This window comes from Myotis yumanensis, unplaced genomic scaffold (assembly GCF_028538775.1).
Source record: "Myotis yumanensis isolate MYYU_CA2020_CCGP unplaced genomic scaffold, mMyoYum1.0.hap1 SCAF_1, whole genome shotgun sequence".
NCBI classification, from domain to species: domain Eukaryota; kingdom Metazoa; phylum Chordata; class Mammalia; order Chiroptera; family Vespertilionidae; genus Myotis; species Myotis yumanensis.
In genome coordinates this window covers 141,847,030-141,859,439 of record NW_027223752.1, presented here as the reverse complement: position 1 = coordinate 141,859,439, position 12,410 = coordinate 141,847,030, and the positions used below count along the sequence as shown (strand labels likewise).

Genomic DNA, 12,410 nt, shown 5'->3' with positions numbered 1-12,410 from the left:
GAAAAGATTTGGAGTGTTGCCAAGGATTTGAAGAGTGAATCAGGAAAAATAACAGTGTTTAGGACTTTAATGGGTTTAAGTAACTGGAATACCTAGATATAGCTACTTGCAGGTAATTAGAAATATCAATTCAGGGTCTAGAAAGGTTAAGCATTGAATACATGGATTATTTTTATAAGTGATTATTAAAATCACGAGATTGCCAAGGGATAGAATGCAAAGTGAGAAGAGATGGCAGCATGTTTAGGAGCTTGGGGCATGAACCTCATTAAGTTATAGAGACCTAACAATGAGAATGTGTTGCACCAGGAAGGGGTAGTATAGAGCTGAGAAGTTTAGTGAGACTTGATCATCTAGAGATGATGGAAAGAAAATGGGACACACTTAATTCCCCCAGCAAGGAGTTGTGATAACACATCTGAAATGTTGCAACCAGGGACAATCATTAGAGACTCAGTGCTTGATTACCTTGATACCTGTTGAACTTTGACAAAAATCTGAGTATTAGAAGTGATACCTAGATTTTAGTGATCTAAAGAATAATTGGAGGTGAGAAATTTGAAAACATTTAAAAAAATAGTTGGGCACTAAAGAAAGAAAAATTAGCTTTGTCCATCTTGTTTAAAATACTAATAATTTACCTATCAACAATCTATCACTTTAAGAAATGTTTTTGAATCCCTTGTGTATTGTCTGTTTTAGTCTTTGAAGATGGACTTTATTTCTCTTCTAATCTTGTTATGAAAACAGCAGCAATGCTTGTTAAATGATTAAGCAATTTTTGGTGCCACTTTATTGCCTTCTATCAGATGGACCTCTTTCTATTTTTCCTTTTCTCAAATGCCTATCTTCTTTTTTTAAAAAAACTCTTTTCTCAATGTTTATTCTATTTTCATATTTCTCTTTTTCATTTATTCATTAATGGCATTATCTTGGGGCAATCAATGCTAAAGAGGTTCCTTAGGATTTAGATTGAAACATTGAAAAGGTTGGTACTTGTTGGAGGTATATTACTGTGTTAAATTTGTCTTGTTTTATAACCCTAGGAAGAACATAGCGAAACAACAATGTGAAGCCATTGTTGGAGCCCAATGTGGTAATGCCGTGTTAAGAGGAGCCCATGTCTATGTTCCAGGAATTGTGTCAGCTTCAAAATGTGTGTATGAAGGGTTGTAAAAAAATAATACAAAGGAGCATATGTCAAGAGACTTATGTGACTCACAAAGTCTGAAATATTTACTTGTCCTTTGCACAGAAAGTTCATTGACCCCTGACCTATTTGAACAGTCCTAGCTATAGCTGATGGGCTCCTCTCTACTATTGTCAGGTTAATGGACTAGACAAATTTATAATAGGTTAGGTCTTAAAACATTTTTTGGAAGTAGAATACAATTGTTAATGATACTGGTTTTTTTTTGGTTTTTATTTTGAAAATAATTTAATGAAATGACTACAAAGCTAGATTTAATCAGCCTTATAAATCAGCTCTGGACTCTAGAGTTTCAAAGAGTACATATACACATATAAATGAATATATGTGCTTATTATTAAGATCTGCTTTAATTGCTATAATAGGAAAACTGCAAAGAAATACCAACAGGGTTATGGGATTTAGAAAGACTCCTTTGAGGAATTTGAGTGTATGCTTTTAAGAATACTTTTGAAGGAAACTTAGAAATTTGAGGGTGGAGTCAAAATATCAAGATTTATATGAAGTCTTTTAGGGAATATTAGGTTTGGGGAAAATAATTTAGATTAGAAGATTGCTTTCCACCCGCCCGGCCTGTGTGGCTAAATGGTTGAACATCGACCATGAACCAGGAGGTCATGGTTCCATTCTTGGTCAGGGCACATGCCCAGGTTGTGGGCTTGATCCCCAGGAGCAGGCATGCAGGAGGCAGCCAATCGATGATTTTCTCTCATAATTGATGTTTGTATCTCTCTACCTCTCCCTTCCTCTCTCTCTTAAATAAATAAAAACATATTTAAAAAAAATAAGATAACTTTTTTTTAAAAAAATATATTTTATTGATTTTTTACAGAGAGGAAGGGAGAGGGATAGAGAGCTAGATACATTGATGAGAGAGAAACATCGATCAGCTGCCTTCTACTGGGATTGTGCCCGCAATCAAGGTACATGCCCTTGACCGGAATCGAACCTGAGACCCTTCAGTCTGCAGGCCGACGCTCTATCCACTGAGCCAAACCGGTTAGGGCAAGAAGATAACTTTCCTTTTCTGCTTAGCTAAAAACTTCCAATTGAGTTAGGATATTTTGAAGACTATTTCATTTCTTTGTTTTCCTAGAAAAAAAAATCTTCAATTTAGAATTATTGTTAGAGATATTTAAAAACAAAATGTCATTATTTTCTGTTAGCGATTATATTGAGTTGATGAGCCATTTTAGGCTGCTACTTGCCACTGTTGTCCTTAGAGTTTTCCAGTCTAGCTTAAAGAATTTTCACTGTTTTTCTGTTCAAATATATATCATTATAATATGATTTTCTTCTTTCTTTAGTTATGAAAGCTGGAGATGTTGTTTCTGTATACTCTGATATTAAAGGCAAATGTAAGAAAGGAGCCAAAGAATTTGATGGAACAAAAGTATTTCTTGGAAATGGGATTTCTGAATTAAGCCGCAGAGGAATCTTCAATGGGCTACCTGAACGGAAGTATGTTATTAAGTGTTGTTTGGGGTAAATAAGCATTTTTTGTGGTTCAAGGGAAATTAAAAACTATATTAAAAATAGTAGCATTATATGAAAAATTTGGGGGGGTATAAATTTAACTGGAAATTACTTGAACCATATTTCCATGTTTTTTAGAAAAAAATGATGTAACAGTAAATGCTCAGATTAAAGAGTTTTAAGTAAGCAACTAGTCATGATGTACACAAATAATTTTACTTTTCCTTTTGAATTTTATTGATTTGAAATTTTTTCATCTTTGGAGAACAATACTTTTCTTTAAAAGGATGAATTATATTAACTTCCCCAGATCTTTTTAAACATTCTGGTTATGTGAAAGGAAAAACCCTATCAGTTTAATATAACTTAAAAAGAAAAACATTTTTTTTAAAATCCTCAACCTAGGTAGGACGTGCTGAGAGAGAGAAGGAAAGAGAGAGAGAAACATTGATGTGAAAGAGAAACATCAAACTAAGAAACTGAATTGTCCATAAATTTAATATATTTAGAGCCAGTAACAACCAGAAATGATTTAAAACTAATTATATTTTAATTTGGTTTGAGTAAATCCAAACAATTTTGACCACAAGTATTGATGTGAGTGCTGACTTTCTGGTAAAATTTATTTTTGATTAAATTTTTTTTTTCTTTTTGCCCATCTGGAGTGGCTCAGTTGGTTGAGCATTGTCCTGTGCACCAAAAGGTTGCCAGTTGTTTCCCAGTCAGGGCACATATGGGAGGCAATGTAACTTATACAGACTAATATTAGATTTCCTACTTTTTCAGAGGTATAGGCATAAGAATGACAGAACCAGTATATCTCAGCCCTTCATTTGATAATGTACTGCCCAGCTACTTATTTCTACAGGTAAGTAATTGTGAAAGTGTAATATTTAGTGACATTGAAACATACTACAGTGAATTATTAGAAATCTAAGGTGTTTTTTTTTACTTTTATTAATACATTTTTGTGGTCTATTTACATATTTTCTGATCTACCTTTGGTTAAGCAGTAAGAAAAAACTTTGTAAGCATTATTTTTTCTCTCAACTGATTAACTACCTTTTTACCCAAGAGTGCTTTAATGTAAAGCTTCTAAGTGTTGCTTTCCATTTCAACATATTAATCTGAAAATAATGTATGCATTTACTATTTATAAATGTTCATTTGTAACTTTGAGTAAGACTCAAATGGTTTACTGCTAACAGATTTTTGTCAGGTGGTTATTAATTATGGTGCTGTAACAAGTACAGTCAAATCTCAGTTCTCAAACATCTCCCATCTTGAACAATTCAGTTCTCAACCAAGTTGTTCATGGAAAATATGTCTCAGTTGTTGAACAACCCTTCCTGCCGATACATCAGCATGACAAGAAGTGTCTCTCAGGCCACAAATGAGGAGAATGCCAGTCAGTTTACCACTAAACCTCACTTGTTGTTAACATCTCAGGAAATTGTGCTGTGAAATTTTTGTTGTTGTTGCCTGTGAAATGGATGATTAGCACAATTTTAAAATATAAAGAGGCCATGAAAACTGCTAATGTTGCTAAGGGTGTGAAAGAAACAATGATCACAGGCAATTGAAGAGGTGGAAAAATGGTTGTTGATTTGGATAAATGAAAAGCAATCAGCCAGTGACAGTATTTTGGAGGCAGTGTGAGGAAAAACTGACCTTCTGAAAGACAACCCTGGAACGTGTGCTGAAAGTGATTCCTTTAAGGTAGTAGGGGGTGGTTCCATAGATTTAAGAAAAGAAGTGTTTGCTTATAGATTAAACAGTACATTAGACATTTACTGTATATAAGAAAGGTTAAAACAGGAAGTCATTTGGGGGTCTGGAATGAATGAATTCAGTTTACATTATTTCTAATGGAAAAAGTGATTCGGTTTTTAAACAAATAGCTTCTTGAGCAGCCTTCTGAAACCAATTAAGTTTGAGAACCAGGGTTCCACTGTAATTTATTTTGCCTTGTTCAGTTTATTAAGTACTTGTGTTTACATGAACTGATTTGTTGCAATCTGGTTAGGCGATATTATTATTACTGTTGTTATTATTCCTAATATAAGAGGATATCAAAGATCAGATCTGTTAGGGTTCTTGAACAGTGTTACCCAGGTTCATGGAGCCTGCAGGTTTGATGCCTGCTTTGCCTTGTCAGCTGGTGGGAGAGGGCTCAACAGTGGAACCATGGCACCTGCCAGCACTTCATCCTGCCAGACAGGGCTCAAAAAAGGAACAGTGGTGCCTGTCCTCCAACCCTCCCCATGAAGCCAGGCAGTTCCGTTTCTCCCCATATGTCCCTGGTGCTTTTCCAGCTGCTGGCCCTGCACTGGAACTCAGAGCAAGTGAGTTTGAGAGTGAGTTAAGTCTGTCTCCTGGCCTTGTAAGTTCTTCAGTGACTGGGTCTCCAGCAGCCCTCATCTCACTCAGCTCCAGTCCTCACTGCTTTTCACATCTAGAAGTTATAGGGACTTTGCTTCCTGGCACAGGAGCCCTGGTCTGGGGAGGCCTGGTGTGGGACTGGAACCCCTCACTCCTCAGGCAGGACCTCCACAGCCGACATATCCCTCCTGATTTTTATCTGCTATACGTGGGTGTGGGATTAGCCCGTTTTTGTCCCCACCCCTCCTTCCGGCCTCCTCTTTATATCCTTAGTTATAGGGATTCTCTTGAACTGGTCTTCAGGCAGTTTTTATTTTCCCCAGGCAATTTTCAGTGATGATTGTTTTGTAATTTAGTTGTAATTTTGATATTATTGTGGGAAGAGGTGAACACAGTGTTTATCTACGCTATCTTGATCCAGAGTCTCCAGAAGTTTTTAAATTTGTTGTAGTCTCACTTATTTTTTATTTCATTGCTTTTATTTGGGTATCAGTTAAAAAAAATCATTGCAAAGGCCTATGTCAGGGAGCTTACTGCCCTTGTTTTCTTCTAGCAGTTTTATGGTTTAAGTTCTTGCATCAAGTCTTTAATCCATTTTGAGTTGCTTTTTGTTTATAGTGTAAGATAGTGGTCTAGTTTCATTCTTCTGTATGTGGCTATTCAGTGTTCTCAAAACCATTTATTGAAGACTGTCCTTTCACTATTGTGTTTGTGTATTCTTATCTCCTTAGTCATAAATTAATTGAACAGATATATGTGAAAGTATTTCTGGGCTCTCTCCTGTTTCATTGATCTCTGTTTTCATGCCAGTAACATTGTTTTAACCACTGAAACTTTATAGTAGAGTTTGAAATCTGAGAGGATGATGCTTCCAACTTTGTTCTTCTTTCTAAAGATTGCTCTGGCTATTCGGGATTTCTTGTTATCTCATATGAATTTTATGGTCTGTTTCTGAATATTTAAAAAAAAATCACTGAGTGATACTCTTGTGTAGCCAGGATTGAGAAATACTATAGAGAAAGGTAGTAGAATAAGTTGTTTTAAGAAACTGCCATCATTTAAATACATAGTGAAGAGTCTTTACTTGGACTATTTCATAATGTTTACTTATTGCTTGACCAGAAGTTTTTAATGTGTTACTTAACTGACAGTGAAAATTTCTGTCATCTTTGATCCATATATTAACCTTATCTTTAATAGGAGTTAAGCATAATCATTTCTCTCTAGCTAAAGAATCTCCATTAGCCACTTATGTGTCTTTTCATATTAGAGTTCAACTTTTAAGTCTTTTTGGAATAGACCTGGCTGTTAAGAAAAACTATCTGTAACAGGTGAAGCTGTTTATTGGTGTTTAGTGTGGAGGGACTGCTTTTCAGGTACGTCAGTTGTTTATATTGATTTTAATGCTTCCTGTATCCACGTGGAGGGGTTGTGTGTGGAAACTTGCTTCTTATGTCTCCTTTTTCACCATTGATTTTCTGTTTTGAACTGGTGATCTTGGATTCGCTGAGAATCTTGTAACCTCACAGTTCCTGAGGACTAATGGATTTAATGTTTTGGTGTGAGATTGAATTAAAAACTTTAAACAGCCCTATGCTTATTAGTCTCTACTTTTTTTTTTGCCAAATATTTTTAAAAATGTAATTATTTTGTGATATTATTCTATCTTATTTAAAGCTGTCATCCTTTAGTAACAATTCATATATAACTAATACTAATAATGATTTGATATAACTTATTACTATAGGTAGAGGCATATTTGGATTGTATTATCTCAGAATATATTTTTGTGTGTCTATCAGACATAGCTGAAATTTTTCTTACATTTTACTTTTCTCCTACTGAAGGTAGTAGTGGTGAGAAGATAGGAACTCTAACATGCCTTTCAGTGGCATTAGCTGTATAAAACTGGGATTTCAAAATGGGAGTTAGATGATGAAGCACCTGAAGTTGCAAATTCTTATAAATTTTCTGGGGAAAAGATCCAGAGCTTTCTCATATTTCTAAGGGATCTCTCTGTCTCTGGCCTCCAAAATATTGAGAACCACTGAATTGAGAAAGGACAATATGCTTATTTTGCTGAATTGATTAGAGAAATGCATTGTGTGTGTGTGCATGTGTGTGAATGTTCTATGAAATCATAGGATACTCGAGGAAATGGAGAATTTCCTGACACCATTATCTATATACTAGAGGCCCGGTGCATGCAAGTTCATGCACTGGAGGGGGTGTCCCTCAGCCCGGCCTGCCCCCTCTCACAGTCCTGGAGCCCTCAGGGGCGGGAGGCGACTCCGTGATCAGGGGAAGGCGATGCCCCCATCACACCTCTGCTGCTGCCACTGCTGGCAGTGCAAGCCTCAGCAGGCCCTGGTTACCTGAGCCTCAGGCAGCCCTGGGCGGCTGGGCAGCTAGGCAGCTGAAATCCAAGACTTGCCTGCGCCTTGGGCCAGCCCTAGGCGGCTGGGGAGCTGAGGGTGGGTCTGGCCGCACTGTGTGCCTGCTGCGCCTCCCCCTCCCCCCCTATCTCCTCCCCCCCCCCCCCCCCCCATGGCTAGGCTGAAAGGACTGTGGGACTCCGGTGGGGCTGAGGGGACTGGGAGCCGCCACCTTTGTGATGGTCAATTTGCATATTCCCTCTTTATTAGATAGGATATAAAAGACTAAGTGTCTGTCCATCCGACTGATAGCTATGATGTGCACTGACCACCAGGGGCAGATGCTTAACGCAAAAGTTGCCATGACACGCACTGGCCATTTAAATATAAACGGCACCATGGACCTGGCACTGACAAACCAACACTCAGCTTCCCCCAAGTGGGACACAGGCCCCGCCACCACCCCGGAGCGACAGCCCACCAAATCACAACCAACGCTGCCAAGACCCCATGGTTCAAAATGCGGCCCACAGCCCAGCCCAACCTGGAAATGGTGGCTGTGGGTTCCAGGTAATGACATCATGTAGCAATGCCTGGCTTCCTTTCTAGCAACTAGCTTCCTTGGAGTTTCTTCAGCCTAGGAACCCAACTTGCTTTATAGCCAGGTGCAAACATTTTACAGTTTAACCAAATGTTTGTGAAGCATTTTCCCATGCCTCATCTTATTTGATCCTCACAGAAGTCCTGGAGTAGGTAGATAGGAGACTCGGTAGAGTCCTATTTTCTTTTCATTAGCAAGATGTGAATAGCAATATTAAAATATTTCTTCTAATTAATATCCTTTCAGTGTGTACGAATCCGTGCATCAGGACACTAGAAGTTAAAAAAAATGTACTCTTGGTAAAGGATGTTGTATTATATTACCTCCAAAGATTTCTTTACATTCTCTGATTCTGATATTTAAATTGATTTAGTATAATGATAATTGATCTTTTTTTGTTCTTATAGAATTTGCCATCTGCTGTTGTAACTCATATTCTGGATCCTCAACCTGGAGAGAAGATTCTAGATTTGTGTGCAGCACCTGGAGGCAAAACAACACACATTGCAGCACTAATGCATGATCAGGTAAGATTGTCTTCACAGCAAAACTACTGTCAGTGTATTACATTTCAGTGATGAAGGTGGAACTACATGTCACTTATGAAACATTTTGAAGACATTCGTAATCTGACTTATTTCAAATTCCAAAGGGAAGACTGTTCAGTGCACCTGATCCAGAGCTGGTTAACTAGGGGATCTGATGATCTTGCATAGGCTCATTCACTTTTTGATTGGTGTTGGCTTATGTAAAGTGACCCCAGCTGAGACCATTAGGGTGCCCTGCCTCTGGTCCATGTGTTTCTTATCCTCCTGCTAGGAACAGATGGCTAGCCTAGCTGAGGGCAATCATTAAGGGTTGGCTGTGGCTGAGGGCAAAGTAGAGGAAGGCCAACTGTTCAAGTGCTATTCGTTTCTCTGTTTGCATTACATTTACTCACATCCTGTTGGCCAACACATATCACATTGCTGAGCCCAAGTCAGAATGGCAGGTTATTGCAAGGTAAATGGCAAAGATGAGGATATGTGGGAAATTAAACAGAAGTTAGGCAATCTCTCAGAGTGGGACAGCAATGGAGAAATGAACAACCTGAATAGAGATACTTGAGCCAGAATGAATCTTAGATTTTGTTGCTGCTTTCGATTTATTTTGATAAATTTTGTGTAAGTTTACCCTCTTTTCTGTAGTTTTGTAAAAGTAGCCTTCAGCCAGTGGAGTTACTTCTTCACTGCAGTATATTTGAACCTTGTTTTGTATTGTTTTTGCCTACTTTATCAGTTCAGCTCACTTGAAATGGTTTTGTTTGTCAAAGTATTAATTGGAACTATATATACCATTAAACCTGGTGTCACATTTAGGAATATTATCAGCAAATTCCTGGTATTGTAGTCTATGCAAATGATGCATATGTCATGCAAGGGCAGTGTGTATAAAGGGAACAAAAGCAAGAAAATATTTTGAAAGGTTAATTTCACCATATCTGCAATATCATTTCATAGTATCAAATGTTTTAAAGTATCATGAATATCACAATACATTCATAAAAATGACCCTCTTGTCTTTATCAACTTTGACTTAACTGAAGTATTATGATAAAAAAAATTTAAAAAATTTTTTATATGTTTTTATTGATTTCAGAGAGGAAGGGAGAGTGTGTGCGCACGTGCGAGAGAGAGAGACAGAGAGAGAGAGAGAGAGAGAAACATCAATGATGAGAGAGAATCATTGATCAGCTGCCTCCTGCACACCCTCTTCTGGGGATCGAGCCCGCAACCTGAGCATGTGCCCTTGATGGGAATCGAACCCAGGACCCTTCAGTCTACAGGCTGACACTCTATCCACTGAGCTATAACAGCTAGAGCTAAAATTATTTTTGAACTATGTTTTATACCAGTCTAGAACATTTGCGGTGATATACAGGCATATTTCTCTGTCTTTAGTTGTCAGAATTTACATGATTTTTATGTGTATAGCATAGAAAATATTGAGATGAGGATTGATTTTGTAAAAGGAAAGACTTAAGTATTTGATATAAATTCGATATATGTTTGGTTATTGAATTCAACTTTAAAAGTAGGGGTAGGAGGAAATTGTGGAAGATCATAGTTTTTCATGGCTTTCTCATTTTTTTTATTATTTATTTTAATTTTATAAATTTGCTTTTCAAAATTCCTTTCCCCTAGGCACATTTTCTTTTTCTTTTTTTTCTTTTACCTTACATACATATAGTTTATATTATTACTAGAGGCCCAGTGCACAAAGATTTGTGCACTTGGGGGGGGTCCCCCAGCCCGGCCAGTGCCCTCTCGCAGTCTGGGACCCCTCGGGAGATAACGACCTGCTGGCTTAGGCCTGCTTCCAGGTGGCAGAGGGCAGGCCCAATCCTTAAGTGCAGCCCCTGGTCAGGCTCAGAGCAGGGCCGATTGGGGAGTTGGGGCACCGCCCCCTGTCACACTCAAGGCAGGGTCGATGGGGAGGTTGCGGCGCCACCCCCTGTCACGCACAGAGCAGGGCCGATCAGGGGTTTGGGGCGCTGCCCCCTGTCACGCACAGAGCAGGGCCCATCAGGGGTGTTGGGGCTCCGTACCCTGTCACGCACAGAGCAGGGCCGATCAGGGGGTTGAGGAGCTCCCCGCTGTCACTCACAGAGTAGGACCGATAGGGGAGTTGGGGCACCGCCCCCTGTCACACACAGAGCAGGGCGGATCAGGGGGTTGGGGCGCTGCACCCTGTCACACTCAGGGCAGGGCCAATGAGGAGGTTATGGCTCTACCCTGTCACACACAGAGCAAGGCCCGTGGAGGGGGGTTGGGGTGCCGCACCCTGTCACACTCAGGGCAGGTCCGATCAAAGGGTTGGGGCGCCGCCACTGTCACACTCGGGATAGGGCCGATGGAGAGGTTATGGCTCTACCCTGTCACACACAGAGCAGGGCCCGTGGAGGCGGGGGGGGGTTGGGGCGCCGCATCCTGTCACACACAGAGCAGGGCCGATCAGGGGGTTGGTGCGCTGCACCCTGTCAAACACAGAGCCGCAGGGCAGTCAGGGGATTGGGAAGCTCCCCCTATCAGGCACAGAGCAGGGCAGATAGGGAGGTTGTGGCCCCGCCCGCTGTCACACACAGAGCCGCAGGGCGATCAGGAGGTTTGGGTGCTGCCCCCTGTCACACTGATCCCAGTGCCGGGAGCCTCACTGCTCCTCTGATCCCAGTGCCAGGAGGCATATTACCCTTTTACTATATAGGATAGAGGCCTGGTGCACGGGTGGGGGCTGGCTTGTTTGCCCTGAAGGGTGTCCTGGATCAGGGTGGGGGTCCCCACTGGGGTGTCTGGCCAGTCTGGGTGAGGGGCTCAGGGCTGTTTTCCGGAAGTGAGTGACTGAAGCTTCCAACCGCTCCTTGTTTTCTTTTCTTTTCTTTTTTTTTTTTTTTTATTCTGGGCCAGCTTTAGCTCTGAGGCCTCGCCGCTGAAAACATCGATACAAAGTTTCGGTCTGCCTGGCTTTCAGTCCAGCTGGTTTCTGGAGTTTTGTTTATCTTCTTATTTGCAACATAGTACATAGTTGCTTAGAGTTGCAGCTGAGAGGCCGGCAAGTGAGGCGGGGAACGTTGGAGTCCGCAGCAAGCAAGCCTCATGTTTGCTTCCAGCTGCCTGGCTGCTGGCCGCCATCTTGGCTGACAGCTAATTTGCATATACTCACTGATTAGCCAATGGGAAGGGTAGCGGTCGTACGCTAATTACCATGTTTCTCTTTTATTAGTGTAGATTATTATTTTTAATTTAATTTTGTTGTTTAAAGTATTACAGATAGTAGTACATATGTCTCCTTTTTTTTTCCCCCATTGACCTTCCCCTGCCCTCCCTCCCTCCCCCGCACATGCCCTCACCCCACCCCCCTAGAGTCTTGTGTCCATTCGTTATGCTTATATGCATGCATACAAGTCCTTTGATCTCTTACCTCCCCCCCATCCACAGCACTCCCCAGCCTTCCCATTGTAATTTGACAGTCTGTTCAATGCTTCTCTGCCTCTGTATCTATCTTTTTGTTCATCAGGTTATAATGTTCTTTATTGTCCATAAATGAGAGAGATCATGTGATGTTTTTCTTTTACTTCCTGGCTTATTTCACTTAGCATAATGTGCCGCGCTGGCACGGCCAAGGGTGATCCCGAGTGGGGGTAATGAAAGGCTTAGAAAAGACAGACATGAGAATGAAAGCTGGGTCTCAGTGGGACGCTGCTCCTCTGATGGAGAGAGACAGCGATGACGCCCACAAGCTGTGTCTTTATTTTATAGCAGATGCTATGAGGCAAAGTAAGGGCGTGATCAAGTTTACAACATTCTCATGGGTTTCAGTCCCACTCAAC

At 40.4% G+C, this 12,410-nt stretch overlaps 1 protein-coding gene across 2 annotated transcripts in view; it reads left to right on the top strand.

Annotated features, from left to right (window-relative positions):
- Positions 1–12,410, top strand: part of NSUN6 (NOP2/Sun RNA methyltransferase 6) — a 63,196-nt gene that overhangs the window by 19,451 nt on the left and 31,335 nt on the right. Inside the window, exons 4-7 of one of the 2 annotated variants that reach the window (XM_070432529.1) lie at positions 1,047–1,156; positions 2,518–2,671; positions 3,473–3,554; positions 8,452–8,571. In XM_070432529.1, coding sequence (XP_070288630.1) covers positions 1,047–1,156; positions 2,518–2,671; positions 3,473–3,554; positions 8,452–8,571 — 466 coding nt within the window. The remainder of the gene's footprint in view (positions 1–1,046; positions 1,157–2,517; positions 2,672–3,472; positions 3,555–8,451; positions 8,572–12,410) is intronic. The other variant, XM_070432538.1, reaches the window with a different exon arrangement.